Source organism: Eptesicus fuscus, chromosome 20 (assembly GCF_027574615.1).
Source record: "Eptesicus fuscus isolate TK198812 chromosome 20, DD_ASM_mEF_20220401, whole genome shotgun sequence".
NCBI classification, from domain to species: domain Eukaryota; kingdom Metazoa; phylum Chordata; class Mammalia; order Chiroptera; family Vespertilionidae; genus Eptesicus; species Eptesicus fuscus.
Genome location: NC_072492.1, coordinates 51,222,000 through 51,243,169, shown reverse-complemented (window position 1 = coordinate 51,243,169; position 21,170 = coordinate 51,222,000). Strand labels below are relative to the sequence as shown.

Here is a 21,170-nt window from a genome sequence, read left to right as displayed (position 1 = left end):
ACAGTTTCAAACTAGTGATACATGTTAAATGTTTCCATTTGCAAATTGTTTTCACACATTCACCTCACACCAAAAACGCAAGAAAAATTCTGCACAGCAGGCTCCTCCAAACGCGGTGATGGTGTTAGTAACGGGGCTGGGATCCCCGCCAGCGCCCCCACGCGGTGGGGGACCCCAGCCTGACAGGTCCGTGTCCGGGTGGCCCCCGTCAGGGCTCCGAGTGGGGAACCCCTGTCCAGACCGCTCCTTGCCGACCCCACTCCCGCCGCCCCTGATCCCCGCGTTCAGTCCCCACGTACGGTCCTGAGGGCCCGGATCTCGGGGGGGGGGGGGCGGGGGGGGAAGGCCAGGGGGCGAGCGGCCTAGGGGCTGGGGTCCTCCGGGACGCACGGGTCTGGGCGGTTCCAGGAGACCCGTTGCTGGGGGGCGCGGGGGCGGGGTGGGGTTTCCGGGGTGCAGGGTTCTCGTAGGCACGGATCCGGGGTGCAGGATCCCAATAGGCGCGGATCCGGAGGGGCCGGGGCTCCTGGGTCACCTGGGTGGGGGGCAGCGGGCAGACCGAGCTGGGCCGGCAGGGGCGTGGGCCACGGCGAGTGGATGATGCAACCCCCCCTCCTCGCCACCCGCGCCCCCTGATTGGTCGGCGCCCGAATGGCCGCGCTGCGGATTGGCTGGGGCCGCGGGGGCGGGGCCGCGGGGCGGGGATGCCGCGTGGCTGGCTGCGCTCCGCGGGTGGGGGGCGACCTGCGCCGGAGGACCTGGTACCTGGGCGCCCCGCCGGGTCGGGCTCCTGCCGCTGGGGGAGCTGCTGGGGGTCGGGGGGAGGCGCGTCGGCGTCCCCGGCACCGGGCGGGGGGAGCCGGGGCGGGAGGGGCTCGCCCCTGGGGGCCTGCAGGCGCCCGCCGCGCCCCGACCCCTTTGCAGGCCCGCGCGCTCCTTCCTGCGCCACGTGCGCGGGACCTTGGGGAGCTAAGTCGGGGACCCCGCTGTAGGTGGGAGTCGGGGTCCGAGGCCCTGCTGTAGGGGGGAGTCGGAGCAGTTACCGGGGTTCCGGGGCTGTGGGGCAGCCCAGGGGAAAGTTAGACCGGTTTGGGGGAGGGGGTGGCGCCGGCAGGCGGTGGAGTGGCCAGGCCTGGCACTGCCCACCGGACTCCTCGCCGGGCCCTGCCCTCTCTCTCCCCGCAGGTGTTCCCACAGTGCCAGTGCCAGTGCCAGCTCGAGGGCCGCGGGCGCCTGCGGACACCATGAGCGTGGGCTTCATCGGGGCCGGCCAGCTGGCCTTCGCCTTGGCCAAGGGCTTCACGGGGGCAGGTAGTCCTGTGGCCAGAGGGTGGGGTCCCCCTCTGCGGTCTGGGGGAGGAGGGGGGTCTAGATGAGGTGCCTGTGGGAAACGGCAGCCCCAAGATGTTGGGGGGCGGGATGGCTCTCACCCTGGGTGGTGGGAGTCCTGCTCTCCCTCCTGGGGACGTGGCCTTGAGGGAGGAACTGCCCCTGCAGGCGTCCTGGCCGCCCACAAGATCATGGCCAGCTCTCCAGACATGGACCTGGCCACGGTTTCTGCCCTCAGGGTAAGCGCTGGGGGACAGGGCCAGTCAGTGTGTCTGACACTGGGGTGGGGGGCACCATGAGAGGAGGGGCCCTGGGCCGGAGCATCTCACAGACCCCGCTCTGCTCTGGGACCTGGGTGATGGGCACATGTGCAGCAGGTGGAGAGGGGGTGCTGGTCGGGAAAGGGGTGCTCGGGGGCCAGACAGATGAGGCCACGGTGTGGGGCCGGGCCAGACACTTGTGGGGCTGATCTAGTTTTGGTTCTCCGTAGCTGAGTTAGAGATCCGGACCAAAGCGTGGGGCACGTGCCCAGCTTGGGGCCGCCACTCACCCCACAGAGCAGAGGGCAGGGGGCTGGGCTGCAGCCCAGAGTGGGGTGGGCCGACGCTGGGACAGAGAGAAAGGAGAGGGAGAGAGAGAGAGAGAGACATCCATGATGAGAAAGAAACCTTGATCGGCTGCCTCCTGCATGCCCCACACTGGGGATCGAGCCCACAACCCGGGCCTGTGCCCTGACCAGGAATCGAACCCTGACCTCCTGGTTCATAGGTCATTGCTCAACCCCTGAGCCATACTGGCCGGGCGCTTCCTCTACTTTTGGGGGGAGGCGCGGTTGGGGTGTCAGAGCCCCTTTCCCTGAGCCCCTGCCCCGGCCATGCCCTCACCCCAGCAGCCTCAGTGCTGGTCCACATGATGGCTCTCGGCTGAGAGAGACGCTGGGGGTCCGGCCAGCCGCGGGGGCAGGCTGAGCCCGCCTCGGCATTCCCCACAGAAACTGGGGGTGAACCTGACGCCCCACAACAAGGAGACGGTGCGGCACAGCGACGTGCTCTTCCTGGCAGTAAAGCCGCACATCATCCCCTTCATCCTGGACGAGGTCGGCGCCCACATCGAGAGCCGGCACCTCGTGGTGTCCTGCGCGGCCGGCGTCACCATCAGCAGCATCGAGAAGGTGGGCTGCGGGGCCCGGCGAGGAGAGCGGAGAGCGGGTGGGAGCGCGCAGAGAGGCCAGGCCTCCGGCCCTCTAGTCGCCCGGGTTCTCCGTCTGCGAAATGGGTGTGTGGGCCCCGCGCCCAGTGAGAACTCGGGACCTGCTCAGGTGGGTGAGCCTGTTCTCACCCTCACCCAGCACCCCCTGCTGGGCCCGGGGCTGGGAGGGACACCCCGCTGGTTCCTCCTCCAGAAGCTGAGGGCGTTCCAGCCGGCCCCCAAAGTCATCCGCTGCATGACCAACACGCCGGTGGTGGTGCGGGAGGGAGCCACGGTGTACGCCACGGGCACCCACGCCCACGTGGAGGACGGCCGGCTCCTGGAGCAGCTGCTGGGGAGCGTGGGCTTCTGCGCGGAGGTGGAGGAGGACCTGATCGATGCCGTCACGGGGCTCAGTGGCAGCGGGCCCGCCTACGTGAGGACCGGGTGCCGGCGGGCGGTGGCTGGGGCCTGGCAGGGGGCAGCTGGGGGCGTGGGAGGACCTCCAGGCGCTTCCCCCTCCTCCCTGCTCCGGCCACCTCGGGCAGAGCCGCCGGACCATCGTCTCCCGGAGCAGAGTTCGCCTGGGACCCTGGCTTAGGCGCCCTCTCCCCACAGGCGTTCACGGCCCTGGACGCCCTGGCTGACGGGGGTGTGAAGATGGGGCTTCCCAGGCGCCTGGCAGTCCGCCTCGGGGCCCAGGCCCTGCTGGTCAGTATTCTCCCTGGCCCTCCGGTGGGACCACTCCTCGCTGGGCGTGAGGCTAGTGGCCTGGGCGGAGGGGCAGGGAGTCAGCGAGTGCCTCGGTGGCGGGGCTGGGGGCCGTGTCCTGCCGATGTGGGTGGGCGCCCCACAGCCGACGACATCCTCTCTCTCGTCTCCCCGTGCAGGGTGCTGCCAAGATGCTGCTGGACTCGGAGCAGCACCCCGGGCAGCTCAAGGACAACGTCTGCTCCCCGGGAGGCGCCACGATCCACGCCCTGCACGTGCTGGAGAGCGGGGGCTTCCGCTCCCTGCTCATCAACGCCGTGGAGGCCTCCTGCATCCGCACCCGGTGGGCACCGCCCCGCCCCCCCCCCCCCCCCCCCCCCCCGGCCCGCACACCCGAGCCCTCGCCTCCACTCCGCGCCCACGGCCTGCGTATCTGGGAAGCAAGGGCTCTTGGCCGTGGCTACTGGCTCAGCCGCTAACACGCGAGTCTGCGTGGAGCTCTGGCCTGGCGGTGGGCGGGGCCCAGGGAGCCGGCCCCGAGGTTCCCTGGGGTACGGTTTACGGTGCCCTCCCCGTGGTCCTGCCGGGAGCCTCTGTGGGCCTGGTGATAACCCTCCTCGGGGCCTGGCCGGGGAGATTAGCAGGTTAGACCAGCGGGACCTGGCGCAGGCACCGGCTTGACGTGAGGCCCATGACCGCTGACAGGAAGCCAGAGCAGGACGGCGTTTGGAGTCTAGGCCCGGCGTCCCCGTCCCGGGCTGTGGGCCTTGCTCCCTCCTCCCTCGTGGACACCTGGGCTCGGAGGAGGTGGATCCTGGTACTCAACCCCCCTCTCTGCCCCCCCCCCAGGGAACTGCAGTCCATGGCCGACCAGGAGAAGGTCTCGCCAGCTGCCATTAAGAAGACCGTCCTGGACAAGGTGAAGCTGGACGCCCCTCCGGAGGCCGCGCTGGCCCCTTCGGGCCACTCCAAGCTGCTCCCCCGCAGTGTGGCCCCCGTGGGCAAGAAGGACTGAGGGTCCCCCCTGCGCACCAGGCTGCCCTCCGCCTTCCCTCTTCTGGGCTTGGAGCTCCTGCGCTGGGCGTCTCTAGGCCCCGGCCACACGGGGTGTCGTGTGTGCACGGTGGCCTGCCCATGGCTCTGGTCAGCTTGGGTCGAGCAGGGTCATAGCCAGGGAGGGGTCCATCGCTTCCCAGGGGGAGCCTCCCTGAGCACCTCCTGGCCCAGAAGAGGGGCCGACTCCCTGAGCACAACCTCCTCCTTCCTCTGCTCCCGGCTCAGACGGGGTGCATCTCCCAGGGTCAGCTGTCCTGGGGCTCGGCCCCTTCCTAAGCACAGAGGTCAAGGTTCCCTGCCCTGAAGGCCCAGCCCAGGAGAGGCCCCGTCCCACGCCTGCCAGTTCCCCAGCCTCCACGCGCAGGGACACCCCCCTCGGGGTCGGAGGGGACCAGAGGGTCCCGGCGTCCTGGCCTCCGTGGAGGGACCTCGGTGCTTGGCCAGTGGCCAGCTGCCCCTTGCTCCCACTGGCCATTTGAGAAAAGGACTCCTCAGGCAGGTGGACGTCCAAGGTCCCTAGAGCACTCAGGCCACCGTCTCCCACTCCTGACCTTCTAGGTTCAATAAACTGGTTTCGCCCTGGCTGGTGTGGCTCAGTGGATAGAGCGCCGGCCTGTGGACAGAAGGGTCCCAGGTTTGATTCTGGTCAAGGGCACATGCCTGGGTAGGGGGCTCGATCCCCATTGGGGGACATGCAGGAGGCAGCCGATTGATGATTCTCTCTCATTGATGTTTCTTTCTCTCTCTCCATTCCTCTCTGAAATCAATAAAAATATTTTAAAAGAAATAAACAAACTGGTTTCCAGATCCAACTTCTTTGTCACCACATGTGGAGGGAGACCCCAGCTGCCCCGAGCGTCATTGCAGGCGTAATGTTAGAGGCTGAGCCAGTAGCCCGTGGCCAAGGGCCCTGGCTTCCCAGGTAGCCAGGCTGGGGGTGGGGGGAGGGGCGTCTCCCAGGGAGCAGAGGAAGTGAGTGCACCCTCAGGCCGCAGTCACTAGGAGCGTGATGGAAGTTGGTACCACTAGCTGGGCGTGGGGGAGCGGGCCCCAGCTTCTGCATCCTCCATGCCTCCTGACTTAATGGGGGCACATGTCTCCCCAGTTTACCCAGGCCAAGGCAGGTGGGGCAGGTGGCCCTTAGGGAGCTAGCTGCATTAGGGTTCTCCAGAAAAGCAGAAAAAGTAGATGTTAGAACATATAGAGAGGTTATATATAGAGAGGCTATAGAGGAAGTGGCTAGCAAGTCCGCCCTGCAGGGTGGCGGGCAGGCTGGACACCAGACAGCTGACATTCCAGTTCACAGGCCCTCAGGCAGGGACAGCCCACGCTGGTTGCTGGTGTGTCCGAAGGCAGACAGTTCTCCAGGGCCGGACAGTTCCTTGGGGCCTTCTATTGCTTGGAGGAGGCCCGCCCACGTTACAGAGGGTGATCGGTTCCAGCCTACGACTTAATGTTAATCTCGTGCAAAAGCCCCTCTCAGAAACAGGCAGTACATTGGACCAAATACTGGGGCATCCCGGGTCCCAGTCAAGTTGACATAAAATTAACTCCCAGGGGAGGCCCACGAGCTGCTGAGGGTCAGAAGCCTATGGGATCAGGAGGCTCGCTCTTTGTTCACAATCAACAGACAGTTACAGAGCACAGACAAGAGGAGGCCTGTGGCCCAGAGGTGGCACGCCCACGCCCACACCCGCCCCCCACACTGAGCGCAGGTAGGCAGTGTCAGAGCGGTGATGTCCCCGGGGGTGGTTAGGGGAGCTGCCAATCGCAGACAGAACCGCATGCCTGTCCCCAGTTCTCCCCTTCCCCTGGGCCCACTTAGAACCAAGGCCCAGCGCACGTGGGTGGGCGGATGAGGCACTTTGGGGACAAGGGGAGAGGAGAAACCAGAAAAACGGACGGAAAGGCACCACAGAAAAGGCAAGGGGCATGACTGCGCTCGTTCCCAGTCTCCGCCAGGGTGGCCTCGGGGCCTGTGCAGCGCTGGAGTGCGTGTGGGCAGGTGCACCGGCCCCAAGCACAGACCCCCACCCCCCGCCCCGCGCAGGTGAAGGGCCCTGGGACACGTGGCCTTTGAAATGATGAGCGCACAGCCACTAGGCTCCGCCTCCAGGGCCGGGAAAGGGGCGTGGCCTCAGGAGAGCGCGCTCCCGGCTGGAACCGCGAGACCCCGCTCGGGCAGGGCGCGCGTTGCCAGGGCGACGGCGCCTGAGTGCGCAGGCGCAGTGCGACCACGCCCCGCCCCCGCCGCCGCCGCCGCCGCCGCCGCGCCTTCCCCTTTAAGCCCCGGCCGGTCGCGACGCCGCTTCATGAATGGAGCCCACGTGACCAAACATCATGTGACGTCTGTGGAGCGGCGGCGGCGGCGGCGGCGGCGGATCCCGAGCCTGGTCCGGCCCGGCCTTCCCAGCGCGCTCGGCCCGGCCCGCGCAGGCGGCGAGCCCCCATCCCGGGCGCGGAGCCCCCGCGCGGCCCCTCCCTACGCAGCCTCGGAACGCCCGCCGCCCCCCGCCCCGGCCTCGGCCCGCCCGGCCCGCAGTGTGGTGGGTGAGTGCGGCTGCGGGCCCGGCCGGACGGGGGGGCGGGGGCGGTGGGCGGCCGGGGGCTCCGGGCAGGGGTGCAGCCGGCGGGACCGCGGCTCTTCCCGGCGGACCCAAACGGCGCTGGCCGGGCGCCCCCGGCTCCGGGTCTGCCCTGCTCCCCGATGGCGACCGTGCCTCGATTTCCCTGCCGGGCAGGGTGCTGCTGGCCCCTGCGCGCGGGGAGCGGAGGGGGGGCGGCCGCACGGCCGGCGAGGGCAGCGGGCGGGGCGGGCGCGCGGCTTGCTCCATGGAGGCTGGGGTGCCCTGGAGGGAGGGGCGGCCAGGGTGGCGGGAGGAAAGGGTGGGGTCGAGTGGGGCGCCCAGGGCTCCGCGGAGCAGCCGGGCGGCCTCGGTCGGAGCTGCTGATTCATCAGGTGTCCGCATCGGCGCCTTCCCGGGCGCCGTGGCCCTTGGCGGGCCGGGGGAGGCCGGCACGGGGGCGCTGGGACGACCCTGGTCGCGCCCGCTCGGCTCCGTCACACGCGTGCCAGAGCCCGAGGGAGACTTGCTGAGTCATCAGCATGAGGTCACTCGTAGCTCATCCCGGTGCCCGGGGGGATCGGAGCTGGGGCCTGGGGCCTCCAAGGCCGGGGAACACGAGGTGGCAGGACCGCGGGGACGTGGGGTCGGTGCTAGGCCCAGGGGCTGGGGCGCCGTTTTAAGTTTGGACTGAGGTTCAAGTTGAAGGCCGGTGGTGACGAGGAAGCCGAGGGGCCACGACGCGGTCGGACGCGAAGCCCCTGGCCTGTCCACCCGGCTCAGGCATGCTCTGCTCTGGCAGCGTCTGGGACAGTTCCCCAAACTGGGAAATAGTTCTCTCCAGTGAGAGAAGGGGAGGAGCCTCGAGGGGCCGTGCTGGGGACGGGAAGCGGGCTTTCCCTCCGAGTGGTCTGGTCGGCCAGGCTGTGCGCCCAGGGGCGGGAAGCGAGGGCGACATTGACCAGAGAGCGAGAAAGAGGCTGGGGAGGCCTGGCGGGAGGGGCCGCCAGGGTGGCGGGAGGAGGAAAGGGTGGGGTCCAGTGGGGAGCCCAGGGCTCGGTGAAAGAGCCGGGCAGAGTACACCTTGTACTGAGGCCGGGTGACCGTGGACGGGACAGTTGGCAAGCAGGTGCAGCTCTACCAGGAAATTGCAAATGAGAGGAAGCAGCAGGCCGTAGACATTGGGGACCAAGGTGCTTGGTGAGCAGGTCCTGCCCCCCTTTGCAGCGGGGCCTTGGGGTCTGAGTGGAGGCTGCAGGTGGTGGGGTGGAAGCGTGCAGTTCCCAATCACCCCAGAGTTGTCCCCCTGGAGGTTGGGGCTCAGCGTTGTGCAGGTGAGCAGAGAATGTGGCCCTGATGGGTGCTCAGCCAGATGGTGGGGACAATGGGGAGTGACAGCTTGAGGGCGGTGTGTCCTGGGCACCTCTCGCAGGTGTGTGGGTAGTTCCTGGCCTCCCGGGGTGCGGGGGTGTTTTGTCTAGACCAGCGCAGAGGACCCTTCTTGCCCAGGGGTTCCTGTCCGCAGAGATTTGCCCCCCACCAGCACACACACACAGGGTGGGGCAAAAGTAGGTTTACAGTTTTGAGTACATGAAACTCCGAGTTTATTCTTGCACTATTTATTAATTGTATTGTTTTCCACACGAACAACTGTAAACCTGCTTTTGCCCCACCCTGTACACACACACACACACACACACACACGGCCCAGTGCTTAGAGATGCCAGATGTTTTCAAACACTTCAGCTGATCTTTTGGCTGTAATTTTATGCTCTAGGAGGGGTGCTTCTTTTTTGTTGTTGTTAATGTTTTTATTGATTTTTATTTTTAGAGAGAGAGGAAGGGAGAGGGATCCAGAGAAACATCAATGAGAGAGAAACATCATCCATTGGCTGCCTCCTGCATGCCCCCTACTGGGGATTGAGCCCGCAACCGGGCATGTGCCCTGATCAGGAATCAAAAAGGTGACCTCTTGGTTCGTAGGTCAACGTTCAGCCACTGAGCCACACCGGCTGGGCTGGAGGGGTATTTTTAAAGGCTTCTCAGTTACTTATGCTTCAGTGGAAGTTTTAGACTTTTCTCAGTGGCGTTTAGTGGCTGAGGGCGGAGGGAGTGAGGCTGGACTGGGTTGGGGTCCAGAGCGCTCAGGACCAGGCCCGCCCGGGAGGCTTGGCCACTGGGGTTTGCAGGCCTGGAGGAGGAGCGGGAGCCGGCTGTCGTGCTTCCCGCCTCGGGTCCATGGCCTGGAGTTTGGGCCCAGGAAGAGCTACTGTCATCTCTACCCTTCCTGACGGACTCTGGGCTGTGGGAGGTCCCAGGTGCTGGGGTAGCTTAGGGCCATCTAGGCCTTCTCCTCCAAGTGGACTCTGCCCTGGGGGTGTGCAGGAAGGAGGACGGCTGAGCCCCAGCTTGAATGAGCCAGAGGGATGGGGTAGCCTCTCCTTGGCCCGGCCTTTGGGGTCCCCTTTGCCTGGCTTCTAGAGGTGCCCTGAGCCCTCAGTCCTGTCCCCTCGCCAGGCTGTCTCTGTTCTGTCCGTGTGTGTCCTCAGGTGGGCGGAGGCCAGGCCCTGAAGCCGCAGCCCTGGCCTCTCGGAGGCCTGCCCCTCCCCCGGCGCTCACGCACACCTTTGATTAGGAGGCTGCTGGCTGCACTAGTGCTGAGTTCAGGCCTTCTGCGGAGGTGAAATCTGTCGAGGAGGCACTTTTCTGTGTGATCTCTTCAGGAAGTCACCGCTGCGCTCAGCATTGGGGGCGGAGGGGGCACAGGGGTGGGACAAGCGGGTGCCAAGGCTTTTCCCTTTGGGGTAGGACCCGGGGCAGCGTCCCTGCAGTCCAACTCCTGCTGCGCCGGGAGGGCCCGGCCCCGGTGGGCATGGCCCTGAGGACCTTCTCGCCTCTGGCCTCCTGGTGCCAGGCTGGGTGGGGTGGGGCCTGCCATGGAGCCCACCTGTGCCTCCACCTCCCCAGCCCGCACTTCAGCTCCCAGTGAGGGTCAGAAGTCCACCCCCGCCCCCCAGGCCGCTTGCCTGAGCTGTGGCTCCTTCCAGGAGGGAGACTGGTCTGTTGGTCTGTCTCACCCTGCAGCCAGTTACCTCCCCGCATCTAACCCGGAAAGTGGAGCGCAAAGTGGGGGGGGGGGGGGGGGCGGGCAGCCAGGACGAGGCGTGCAGAATTGTTCTCGGCAGGGCTTTGGGAAGCAGAGAGGGGGGTGGGGGGTGGGAAAGGTGGGAGGGGGTCCTTTGGTCCAGCCACCTTTTGTCCCTGCCCTGTGGGTGCTGACTCTGGACAGGAGGCCTGAGAGCGGTCATTGGCCCAGAGGGGCTGAGCGGGCCCCCCTGAAGGGCTCACTGCGGGCGCTCTTGTGAAACAACCTGCACGGGATGGGGGGGGGGGGGGTTTAGTGGCACGAGATGCTGCAACCCAAAGCCACAGGATGGTTACTCCATCAGCGACGGGGCACCTCGCCTGCCACCTGGAGGGTGGGGAGCTCCCCCAAAGCTTTGGAGAGCCCACTGACCACGCTTCAGAGTGAGGAGTCTGAGAGAATTGGGACCCCCCTCGTCCTCCCCTCTGCCGAGTCCCTGTTGGGGGTGACCCGCTGGGCCTTCGTGGGAGCAGGGCTGAGTCCCAGGCCGACTTAGGTCAGTGGCTGTAGGAGGCTGGACCCTGGGCACACACGTGCAGGGCTACTGGCTCCGGCCCGCCCGATGGCCCTCACCTGCTGTCGGCCAGGCTGGCCTTTCTGGCCCCAACAGCTCTCTGCTCTGGCTGCTGGCCCCCTGGGGCTGTGTTGGCTGGCGGCCTGGGGAGTGCCAGGCGGTGAGGGAGCAAGGGAAGTGCTGAGTCAGCATGACTCGCCAGGAACAGCCGCTCTGGGGTGCACACAGGGTTATTTTTAAAGCTCTGGGCTTCCTTCTAGGCTGGCCCCTCGACCCTCTGATCTCTCCCCCGGCCCCTTTCCTTGCCCCTGCCTCCCTCACTGCCCTTCAAACCCCCTTTCCCCTTGGACCCTCCCGGCCTCCCCCTGGTTTCCTAGGGGCAGATAGACGGGAAGCAGCCCTGCCCAGGGCCAAAGGTCGGTCCTCGGGGCCAGGTATCGGGGACTGGGCAGGTGGGGGGCAAGAATGGGGGTGTCCAGGGTCCTGACCTCTGCCCCCTGTCTCGCAGAGTGCCTGCTTGCTGCGCCCCCGGGTTATGACGACCCCCAATAAAGGAAGCAAGGCCTTGAAGGTAAGCAGGCAGGTGGGCGCGTCCCGGGCTGGGTGGCACCGGGATGGTGGCTGCTTGGCCGTGACCTGTGCGCTGTGCCCCCAGGTGAAGCGGGAGCCTGGTGAGAATGGCACCAGCCTGACGGACGAGGAGCTGGTGACCATGTCGGTGCGGGAGCTGAACCAGCACCTGCGAGGCCTGTCCAAGGAGGAGATCGTGCAGCTGAAGCAGCGCCGGCGCACGCTCAAGAACCGGGGCTACGCCGCCAGCTGCCGCGTGAAGCGGGTGACGCAGAAGGAGGAGCTGGAGAAGCAGAAGGCGGAGCTGCAGCAGGAGGTGGAGAAGCTGGCCTCGGAGAACGCCAGCATGAAGCTGGAGCTCGACGCGCTGCGCTCCAAGTACGAGGCCCTGCAGACCTTCGCCAGGACCGTGGCCCGCGGTCCCGTGGCGCCCGCTCGGGGCCCCCTGGCCGCCAGCCTGGGGCCCCTTGTCCCTGGCAAAGTGGCCGCCACCAGCGTCATCACAATAGTCAAGTCCAAGACGGACGCCCGGTCGTAGGGACGCACACTGGCCCAGGCGGGTCTGGGAGGGGCCGTTAGGCACGCGGCGCATCCGGCAGCCCTGTCCCCTTCCTCCCCCCCCCCCCCCCCCGTCCTACCTCCTCCCTCCCCTGCGAAGCACAACCTGCACCCCAGGGGCGCCGGGCTGAGCCCCTCGATCTCGTCGTCGTTATCGTGTGTTTTGTACGTTGGGATTGGTCAGTTCAGCGGTGACGTGGGTCGCCCCTGCCCCCTTTGTACCAAGGCCACGTGGCTTGGACCCAGAGCTGGCCCTTTGGGAACAGAGAGAGAGAGCGAGCGAGCTGTGGGACTCACGTGTCCCCGAGCAGGGAGGGCTCCAGGGTAGGAGGCTGCTCTCTGTCCCGAGTGGCCCCAGGCCCTGAAGGCTGCCCGGCTGGTAGGGGCTGGGCAGTTCACTCACCGATGGACTCTGCTCCTCGGAGCAGGGTGTCCTGAGGGCCCTGGACAGGCGGGCCACCAGCCTGGGTGCCGGGCACAGGGCGCCGTGTGGCTGTGGGCCAGGGGCCTGGGCACACTTGCCTGACGCCTTGCACTGAACAAGACCAAATCACTGGTTGTGAGCGTGCGTGAGGGTGTGTCCAGTGTCCTGCGATGGTCCGTGTCGCTGTTTACATGACCTATTGGTGTGGTTACCTAGCCCTTTATTTAAAAGAGAGAAGTTCCTTTTACGAAGTTATTAAATTATATGTTTAAAAGCTAAAGAAAAAAGCTGCAGAGTATTTATAAAACTGTCTTTTTACAAAAAAAAAACAAAAAAAAACAAGCAAGAACATTTGACCCTATAAATGGAAAAGGGAAGAAAGTATAATAGAAACTTTGCTAGTTTAAAAAAAGAAAAAAAAAAAGCCCTTTCTTGTAAACTTACAGACAAGTCTTTGTGGCTGTTGAAGTTTAGTTTTTATATACACAGAGTTATCAGATGTTATTTATAAAACTTAGTTTAAAAAAGAAAAAAAAAAAACAAGCCGCGAGCGACCACAAGGCGCGTCCCGACGTCCTCTTTGCTGACTTTTGCAATTGTACCGAAAGTGACTTACTCCGGCCCTCCGCTTCCGGCCGCGCGCCGTGTCGTCCGTCCGTGCCTGGTGAGGTCTTGTGCAGCGTCTGTGCTGGTGCTTCTGGTGACCTTTGACCTGTGGGTGTCACTTGTGTCTGTTTCCCTGTGTTTGTTTTTGGGTTTGGTTGTATTTTGCTCTGGCTTGCTGGGCAAGGGCTGGGGTGCCGTGTGGGACCCGCTCCAGCAGTTTGGGAGGGTCTGTGCCCGCCAGCCCGGCCTCCCCGCCTGCCCCAGGCCTCTAGGAGGTCCCACCAGCCCTGCTGCCCTCGGCTTCGCATGTGTGTGTCAGGTTTGGGCTGATCCAGCCTCGGGGCCGGTGAGACTGGGAGTTATTCCGGGGCCCCCACGCTGCTTCCAGGCCCCCACCTCTGGCCCTGGGTGGGGGCTTTGCAGATCAAGGAGTCGCTGTCGGTGCCCACGGGGCCACGGCCACGCTGCCTGCCCCCCCGCCGTCTTCCCTCTGGTGTCCAGTCAGCCTGCTCGGCTCCGGCCGCGGACCCCAGCTTTGTTCCTCTCGGCTTCCCACGGGCCTCGGCTGGGGCCGCTCAAGGGCCCCCTTTTCCCAGAACTGTTTGTGTGCTGCGGAGCGGTGCTTCCTAGACAGAACCAGGTGGTTTGGGGGGCCCGCCTGGGGCGGCTCCTGCCTGCCTGAGGGCCTGGGGGTCTCCACCAGTGTCAGACAAGGGCTAGTCTCCAGGGCCAGGGCCTGTCCCTCCCCCCTGAACATGCTGGCAGCTCTCGGCCTCAGGCCTTCTTCCGCCTCCTTTGGGGTCTGTGTCTTCCAGGATCCGACGCTCGGCTGTGGAGGTGCTTCTCTGGTGCTGAGCCGCCTCCCCGTCCCGGCCACGCGGTGGAGGCAGCCAGTCTCCCAGATTTGGCTTGGAGAGCTCCTTGTAGGCCCGTGACGGGCTGTCTGTGGTGTCTGCCCCCGAGGCTCGTGCCGTCTCTGTGGGCCTTGGCCTGTTCTTGGGGTTGCTGGTTGGCTGCTTTGGGGCCCCGAATCCCGAAAGAGCACAGAAGTGCAACAGTGCGGCCTGGCAGGGCTTCACCTGGTGGCCAGCAGGTTCTCATCCCAGAGTTGGACCCCATGTGCCTGTGGGGTGGGAGCAGGGCTGCCATCCCGGTGGGCTGCTCCGCGTCCCGGCTGCTCAGAGGCGGTCCTGGTTGTGCCGGCTCAGCCTGCCGTGGAGATGGTGACAGTTGACGCCGGGCCGCTCAGTGGCCTCCTCTCCAGGCTGCCTCTGTCTGGTAGGGTCCAGGCGACAGGCGGTGGCGGTGGCGGTGGCGGTGGTGGCATCGCATTGTAACAGTCAGTCCCTAGAGAGAGGTCCTGCCCGTCCTGGGGTGGGAGGGACAGCATCCATGTCGATGGACAGCTCCCACTCTGCCCTGGCCCGGAGCCGGTGTCTGTCTCTGCGCACATCTGCCGGGCTGTGGACTGGAGGGTGGAGGGTGGAGGTGGGTGAGGAAGGTGAGAGGAGGGGTTGAGAGTGGGTGGTGCTGAGCAGAAATTGCAGGTCATGGGTTTGGTTTGCAGAAGCTTCTGGAGTTGGTGAGGCCATGTCCCTGGCAGGGTTTTGGGTTTGAAGCAGCTGCCCCTTGGGTCTGGGGGAGCATCCAGTTCTTGTCAAGCCAGCCCTGCGGGGGCCCCTCCACTCTCTCCCCGCTTCCCCTCGGTTTCTTCACAGTAGGTTCTGTGTCCACATGTGACTGGCGTGTCTCTGGTCCTTGTTAGTTTCTCCCACTGAGTGTGTTGTGTTCCCTCTTTCTCTCCTCTGCTTTTCTGACACAGTGAATCGAGGGCTTTGGCCAGAGCCAAGAATCCCAAACGTGTCCACTAAGTAAACCATGCTGTGCTCCTGCCCTCCCCCGACTCCTCCCTCACCCCAACATGGACGCTCAGATTTCAGAGCAGAACCTGTGGGCACGGGTCAGCTCCCGCCCAGGCCTGGCTGCTGCTCCAGCCGGCACTGCCCTTTGTACGGTGGGAAGACACGGCTGCTCCGCGGGTGGCAGCTACGAGCGCCGGTTCCTGACGGGGCTGCGGCAGCAGCCTCCGCGGCCGTGCCCGGCCCACAGCTCAGGCTGCCGGAGCTCCAGGACAGGTGGTCAAGCCCATCTGGTCTCGGCGGCCTCCAGCTCCGAGGTGGCCTGTTGGTCAGAGCTCCCCTCCACAGCGGGGCAGCCTGAACCACAGCCTCCAGCACCATTTCCGCCCTGGGATCTTGTAAGTTACTTTTTTGGGCTGTGGTTTAGTGAAAGGAACCAACACATTAACGATTTTTTCCCCTCAGAAGCCACGGAATAATTCTTTTTGGCGCGTTTTTGCCTTCCTGTTGGCTGTCTGGTTTGGGAACAGATGGGGAGACGGGTGTGCCCGTGGGACAGAGGGCCTGGCCTGTGTCCTGGGCATGTGCTGTCCCTGTCGGCCGGTGGCACACAGTGGCACCGCCCTGGAGCAGCAGCCTTGGTACGCGGGTGTCCCCCGCGAGCTGGGGAGCAGCCCTGCCAGCAGCCTCGGCCCCAGCCCCTCCCTTCCCACCCCCTCGCTCTGCGAGTCCCGGAAGCCTTTAACCAAACGGGAGCGGGTGCAGAGCCTCCTCCTGGATCTTAGGGCAACAGGACAAGGGCTGCCCGGTGGGTCCCGCGCTCCCGGCGCCCGCCGAAAGGGTGGGTCCTCGATCACACCTGCCCGCCCTGCGGAGGCCTGCAGCCGGGAGGAGGGGGTGCAGGTGGGGGCCTCGGGGGCGGCCTGCCCGCACCCCGCCCCGCGCAGTATTTATTGCTAAGTTATTGTCCAGGGGGGCGGCGCGGGCCGGGCCCAGGTATTTATTGCTGTACATAGTGTATGTTTGTGATATATAAGGTTTTCTTTATTTTGTATATGACCAATAAACACCTTTTAAAAAGATTGGCAGGTGCTTCCTTGGGGCTGCGTGCGGGGGGCGGGGTCGGAAGGGCGGGTCTCGCGCGCATGCGTCGGCGCAGGGCCTGCCGGGAGGCGGAAGCGGAAGCGCGCGTCTCCCCGGAGCGATGGCAGCCGGGGGTCCGAGCCGCTCGGAGCGCAAAGCAGCGGAGCGGGTGCGGCGGCTGCGGGAGGAGCAGCAACGGGAGCGCCTCCGCCAGGTACGCGCCGCCCTCACCGCCCGCCCCGCGTCCTCACCGCCCGCCCCGCGCCTCGCGCCCTCACCGCCCGCCCCGCGCCCCGCAGGTGTCGCGCATCCTGAGGAAGGCAGCGGCCGAGCGCAGCGCGGAGGAGGGCCGGCTGCTGGCCGAGAGCGAGGACCTGGTGACCGAGCTGCAGGGCCGGAGCCGGCGGCGCGAAGGCCTGAAGCGGCGGCAGGAGGAGGCGAGTCCCGCGGCGCCCCGCCCGCCGCCGCCTGGCCGGGCTCCTCGGGGGATGGGATGGGGCGGCGGGCGGGCGGGCGGGGCGGGCTGACGACCTGCCTGGGGTCCCGGCAGGTGTGCGACGACCCCGAGGAGCTGCGGAGGAAGGTCCGGGAGCTGGCCGGCGCCGTGCGGAGCGCCAAGCACCTGGTCGTCTACACGGGCGCGGGGATCAGCACGGTAGGCGCGCGGGGTGGACGCCGCGCACCTGGTCGGCCCCCGGGCCCCGGAGAAGCTCGCGCGGCCGGGACGGGCGGTCCGGGGCGCCCCCTTTTGGGTGTCTGACCCACGGACCGAGTACAGTCCTCTAAGTTGAGTAAAACTGCCGATTCGCTAAGAATTCTCTTTAAAAGCGGCTCTGAGGTCCTTTCTTGTCTTAGAGAAGCTCCCAGTGACCGCATTTGGAACTTCACTCGTAGATGAACATGTTTACAGGCCTGAAGTCTGTGTTCTGCCCAGTTAGAGACAAGGAAGGGGCATAAAAGCGGACATAGCAGCGTTAGTGCCGGCGGGCACCTCCTCGTTAAAGGTGAGGAGGTCGGTGTACTGTCCCAAGGCCCCGTGGGCAGTGCTCAGCCCACATCTGTGTCCTGGCTCCCCAGTCGCTGTTTTTCTGAGTGTTCAGGGAGGCGAGTGGAAAGCAGGGCAGTGCGAATTAGGGTGCACCAGGTGAGGCCTGGTGAGGCGTTGGGTTTTGAGAAGTTCTATGGGGAAGCTGCCCTGGGCTGGGGAATATGCATGGCTAGCTTTGACAGGGGGGGTGGCACACGTTCGCCTAATTGATGGGGTGGGGGGTTGCGTGTGACCTACGTGGAGGCCCAGCAGAGGGCACACCAAGGCTTTCCACCCTGGAGAAAACCCGTACACGACATCGTAAGGCGCAGAAGCGAATGCCTGTCGCGTGGAGCCGGCCGTGTTAGGTCCCTAGAAGTCCGGGCGCACCCTGGCTTGTTGCACGAGGTGGCACCGGGCCCCAGCCTTGACGGATGGGTGAGGTTTTACGGACGAAGAGGCGAGTAGGCACTTCCAACAGGGATGAGTGCAGGGGCTCCTCAGAAGGAAGGCGTCTGCTGCGTTGACCACGCCCACTTACCAACAGCCGGCGGTGCACAGGCGGGCTGGCCGCCTCCCTCCACCCTCCACCCTCCACCCTCCACCCTCCACCCTCCACCCGCCCGTGTGCAGGAGGTTATCTCGAAGCTGTCATGTCCCTCCTTAAGGAGCCATAAGTGACTGCTCAGAGCCACGCGCGGCTCATCCATGTGCTCTGAGCGGTACTGTTGGTGAGCGTTCCAATTTTCCGCGGGAGTCAGAGCTGCCGATTGAACTTGAGCAGGAAGGAGTCAGGGCTCCCCAGAAGGAAGATCATTCAGCCTGAGGGGCCCAGGGCCCCTGGATCCTGGCGCCTGCTCTGGCTCCGTTTCCCTGGCCTGGGGACGTGGGAAACTCAGTAGGTGTTGATCTCACCTGGAGAGGTGGGCAGTCTTCGGGAGGAAGGGCAGGAAGTACTTATCTCATCAGGATGAGAGAGAGGAGGGGTCCCACTTAGCGGTTCACCTTTCTTCTGCACTGGCTAGAACCCGGGGCACAGGTGGCCCTGACCAGTTACCCCCTCAGTGTGGCGGGCAGTGTGGCTGCAGAGCCAGGCTGGAGGACGAGGTGGGAGCGGGGCCCAGGCAGAGGGAAGGACAGGAGGTCCACTGCGCCTGGGCTCCGGCGGGCAGACGAGGGTCCCCTGTGGGATGAGGAGAGGCCAGTGCAGGGCCGGCCTGGAAAGTGATGGGAGAGACATCTGCTTCCTGCTCCTGGGGGCCGTCGGCGCCTGCAGTGGTGCCTGCTCACGGGGCTCGTCTTCCTCCTGAACATGCAGGCAGCCTCCATCCCAGACTACCGGGGTCCGAACGGAGTGTGGACGCTGCTGCAGAAAGGGAGGCGCGTGAGGTAAGCGGCCCGCACAGCCTTCCCCGAGCGGAGCAGGGGCAGCGGGGGCCTGACGTCCGCTTCCCTTTCGCCCGGCAGTGCCGCCGACCTGAGTGAGGCGGAGCCGACCCTCACCCACATGAGCATCGCCCGCTTACACGAGCAGAAGCTGGTAAGAGCCCCGCGTGGCTAGCTGTGTACGTGCCGTGCCCACAGCGTCATCTTGGGGCGCCACCTTGCCTGTCGGCCAGTGGACGCCTTGAGGAGCCCACCAAGTGGTGTGGCCTCCTGGCTTAAGCCTCTCAGAGCTGTTGGGGGTGGGCCTCCTGAGTCCTGCTGGGACCAGCTGCTTCTCAGGTTTTGCCTTAGAGGCTCCGTGCAGGTCAGAGTTGCCCCTGGTTTGGGGGCTCTGGGCCCGCCCGGCTGCCCCGCTGCCCGCTGCTGCCCCAGCCCTCCTGCGAGCGCCGCCCTGTCCCCTCAGGTGCAGCACGTGGTGTCGCAGAACTGCGACGGGCTCCACCTGCGGAGCGGGCTGCCGCGCTCGGCCATCTCGGAGCTCCACGGGAACATGTACATCGAGGTGAGCAGTCCCTCGGGCCGGGGAGGGTTATGGGGGGGCAGCGCCCCCACTCACCATGCCCTCCCTCCTCAGGTCTGCACGGCGTGCACTCCCAACCGGGAGTACGTGCGGGTGTTCGACGTGACGGAGCGCACCGCCCTGCACCGGCACCAGACCGGCCGGGCCTGCCACAAGTGTGGGGCGCCGCTCCGCGACACCATCGTGCACTTTGGGGAGAGGGGCACCCTGGGGCAGCCTCTGAACTGGGAGGCAGCCACCCAGGCTGCCAGCAAAGCAGACACAATCCTGTGTTTGGGCTCCAGCTTAAAGGTACAGACGGCACTGCGGGTGGGCAGGGCGTGGGCCTGCTGGCAGCTCTCTACAGCCTTGTTCCCTGGTGTGTGTGGTCCGTCTGTCCGTCCGGCCCTACAGGTTCTAAAGAAGTATCCACGCCTCTGGTGCATGACCAAGCCCCCCAGCCGGCGGCCCAAGCTCTACATTGTGAACTTGCAGGTAACTTGCTGCTCAGAGGCACATCCTTCATCCCTGGGGCGACCCGTCCTGCACTCTTGCGCCTCGGGGGGGGGGGGGCACTAGCCGAGAGGACCCACGCCGTGGGGCATTGGGAGGACTGAGCTGCTGACCTCACTTGCCTTCCCCTGTCCCCAGTGGACCCCAAAGGATGACTGGGCCGCCCTGAAGCTCCACGGGAAGTGCGATGACGTCATGCAGCTCCTTATGGACGAGCTGGGCCTGGAGATCCCCCCCTACAGCAGGTGAGGGGGTGCCAGCGCATGCCCCCCTCCTGCCCCTGTGTGGATGGGACGTGTCTGTCTGCTCCCGAGCCAAGTGTGGAGAAAGCTCTGAGGTGTTGCCAACAGCAGCTGAGGCGTGACTGCGGTGTGGTGGCTCTGCAGGGGCTAGCCCAGGTTCCTGGCTGCTGGGACTCCTGTGGGGAGAGGGAGTCGACCATGTGTGTCTGGACGCTCCCCCTTGACCTCAGGCAGCCTGGAGGGGAGGCCCCGGAAGGGACGAGCCTAGTCACACAGGCTCGGTGCACTCGGTGTGGGGAGCTGGCAGACTTGGGGAAGCGTAAGGAAACTGTTCCTTAATACAGAACGTGTGATGATTTAGACATGGTGTATGTGTTGAGTAAAAAGTTTACACTTTCTCTCTCTGTGAATTTCCAGGGTCTTATAGGGGAAATCAGTAACTTCTTTTAATCAAAGGGTTCAAGAATTAAGGATCCCTTCACCTTCTGGGCCTGGCAATTCTTGTATGTTATGTGTGTGGTGTTCTGTAATGTGGGCCTATCGTGTACTGTACTTTTTTTTTTTTACATTAACTTAGCTCATTTTCCTTATCAGTGCTTATCTGTATCTTAAGTTTATAATATGTGGTTCTACATCTCAGACACATGACCTCACCCGGGAGCCCGTAGGCCACACCTCCCTAGTCAGCTGGCCTTCCACCTATCACAGTCTGGGAAGGGGGAGAGGGTCTGGTCCCCCTGCCCCCTGGCCTTACGAGTGAGAGGTGGGGCCCAGAGCTGCTAGTGACTCATCCCTGCTGGGACTCTCTGCCTCCACCTGCCTTAGAACACCGCCGCCGAGGACACGATCTGCGGGGGCGAGGCTAGGCTGGGAGCTTCCCCCTCTTGTAGCTCAGGAACAGAGGGGCCACCTCCACGCAAAGCCCGCCACAGCTAAGACACAGGGCGGGAGCAGGGTCACCTCAGTCAGCGTTCCTGTCCTGGGGCAGGTTGTGACTGGGCGGCTTCAGGTCACACCTGACCCGGCTTTCCCTTGTTGGCAGGTGGCAGGATCCCATCTTCTCCCTGGCAACTCCCCTGCGGGCTGGTGAAGAGGGCAGCCACAGCCGGAAGTCACTGCGCAGAAGTCGAGAGGAGCCCTCGCCCGGAGACCAGGGCGCACCCCTCAGCTCGGCCCCCATCCGAGGTGGCTGGTTTGGCAGGGGCTGCGCCAAAGGCACAAAGAGGAAGAGAGTGACATAACCTGGTGCTCGACTGGGAACAGCAACTGGCACTTTGCAGATGGCTGGAACTCGGGTCCCGGGCTGGTGGCACCCAGAAGGCCGGGAATGCCCCGCGGGTCCAGTGAGAACGCTCGGGGGGAGGGGGACATTGTCACGGTGACATGCTTAGCCATTTGTCTTGGTGGGGAGCCCCCTTGCACTGCTGTGCTTGTCCCACCTGCCCCCCTCCCCCCCACCGGTGGGCCTGGGTGCTGACAAGTGGCCCATCCAGTCTGACCTAGAGGTGGCAGCCACGCCTTCCTGTGAGAACAGAACTCGGGTTACATCACACCTGGCCAGCCAAGAGGAAGCACTCGCTGCCTTGCCTTCTTCTTCAGGCCAGTCTCAGGGGCCTCAACCCTATTTCTACTTCTTACTAAAAATGTTAACTTTATAGTAAACCTTTTTCTGTATTGGTTTGCGGCCGAGGGCTGGTTTTGAACCTCAGCTCTCAGCAGACCTTTTTGTTGCTAATAAACCTCTGCACTGTCTTCCCAGCATCACTGCATGACTGCCCTTGCGTCGCTGTGGGGAGCCAGGGCCCCGCTGGGCTCCTTGGCGGGGCGGGAGGTACT

The 21,170-nt window shown here is 65.0% G+C and overlaps 3 protein-coding genes across 11 annotated transcripts; all 3 read left to right on the top strand.

The window, feature by feature from the left end:
- The first annotated feature begins 728 nt into the window (after nucleotides 1–728).
- Nucleotides 729–5,038, top strand: PYCR1 (pyrroline-5-carboxylate reductase 1). Its single transcript, XM_008154978.3, has 8 exons — nucleotides 729–761; nucleotides 1,186–1,311; nucleotides 1,498–1,568; nucleotides 2,321–2,500; nucleotides 2,732–2,953; nucleotides 3,136–3,228; nucleotides 3,408–3,571; nucleotides 4,078–5,038. Exons 2-8 carry the CDS (start codon nucleotides 1,245–1,247, stop codon nucleotides 4,241–4,243), a joined length of 963 nt encoding a protein of 320 aa, XP_008153200.2. The 5' UTR covers nucleotides 729–761; nucleotides 1,186–1,244; the 3' UTR covers nucleotides 4,244–5,038.
- Nucleotides 5,039–6,596: 1,558 nt separating this feature from the next.
- On the top strand, nucleotides 6,597–15,606 carry MAFG (MAF bZIP transcription factor G). 8 transcript variants are annotated; one of them, XM_054708930.1, is made up of 3 exons: nucleotides 6,597–6,830; nucleotides 11,016–11,078; nucleotides 11,163–15,606. In XM_054708930.1, the coding sequence occupies exons 1-3, from the start codon at nucleotides 6,597–6,599 to the stop codon at nucleotides 11,613–11,615; spliced, it is 750 nt and encodes a 249-aa protein (XP_054564905.1). In that variant the 3' UTR covers nucleotides 11,616–15,606. The 8 variants fall into 8 exon arrangements, with proteins under 8 accessions (XP_054564905.1, XP_054564906.1, XP_027986210.1 ...); XM_054708931.1 differs by having other exon boundaries at nucleotides 6,779–6,834; XM_028130409.2 differs by lacking the exon at nucleotides 6,597–6,830 and adding an exon at nucleotides 7,213–7,243.
- An 83-nt stretch (nucleotides 15,607–15,689) lies between these two features.
- SIRT7 (sirtuin 7) lies at nucleotides 15,690–21,086 on the top strand. 2 transcript variants are annotated; one of them, XM_054708929.1, is made up of 10 exons: nucleotides 15,690–15,821; nucleotides 15,907–16,044; nucleotides 16,158–16,262; nucleotides 17,953–18,023; nucleotides 18,102–18,174; nucleotides 18,484–18,582; nucleotides 18,655–18,891; nucleotides 18,994–19,074; nucleotides 19,231–19,337; nucleotides 20,377–21,086. In XM_054708929.1, the coding sequence occupies exons 1-10, from the start codon at nucleotides 15,729–15,731 to the stop codon at nucleotides 20,573–20,575; spliced, it is 1,203 nt and encodes a 400-aa protein (XP_054564904.1). In that variant the 5' UTR covers nucleotides 15,690–15,728; the 3' UTR covers nucleotides 20,576–21,086. The 2 variants fall into 2 exon arrangements, with proteins under 2 accessions (XP_054564904.1, XP_054564903.1); XM_054708928.1 differs by having other exon boundaries at nucleotides 17,911–18,023.
- The last annotated feature ends 84 nt before the right edge of the window (nucleotides 21,087–21,170 follow it).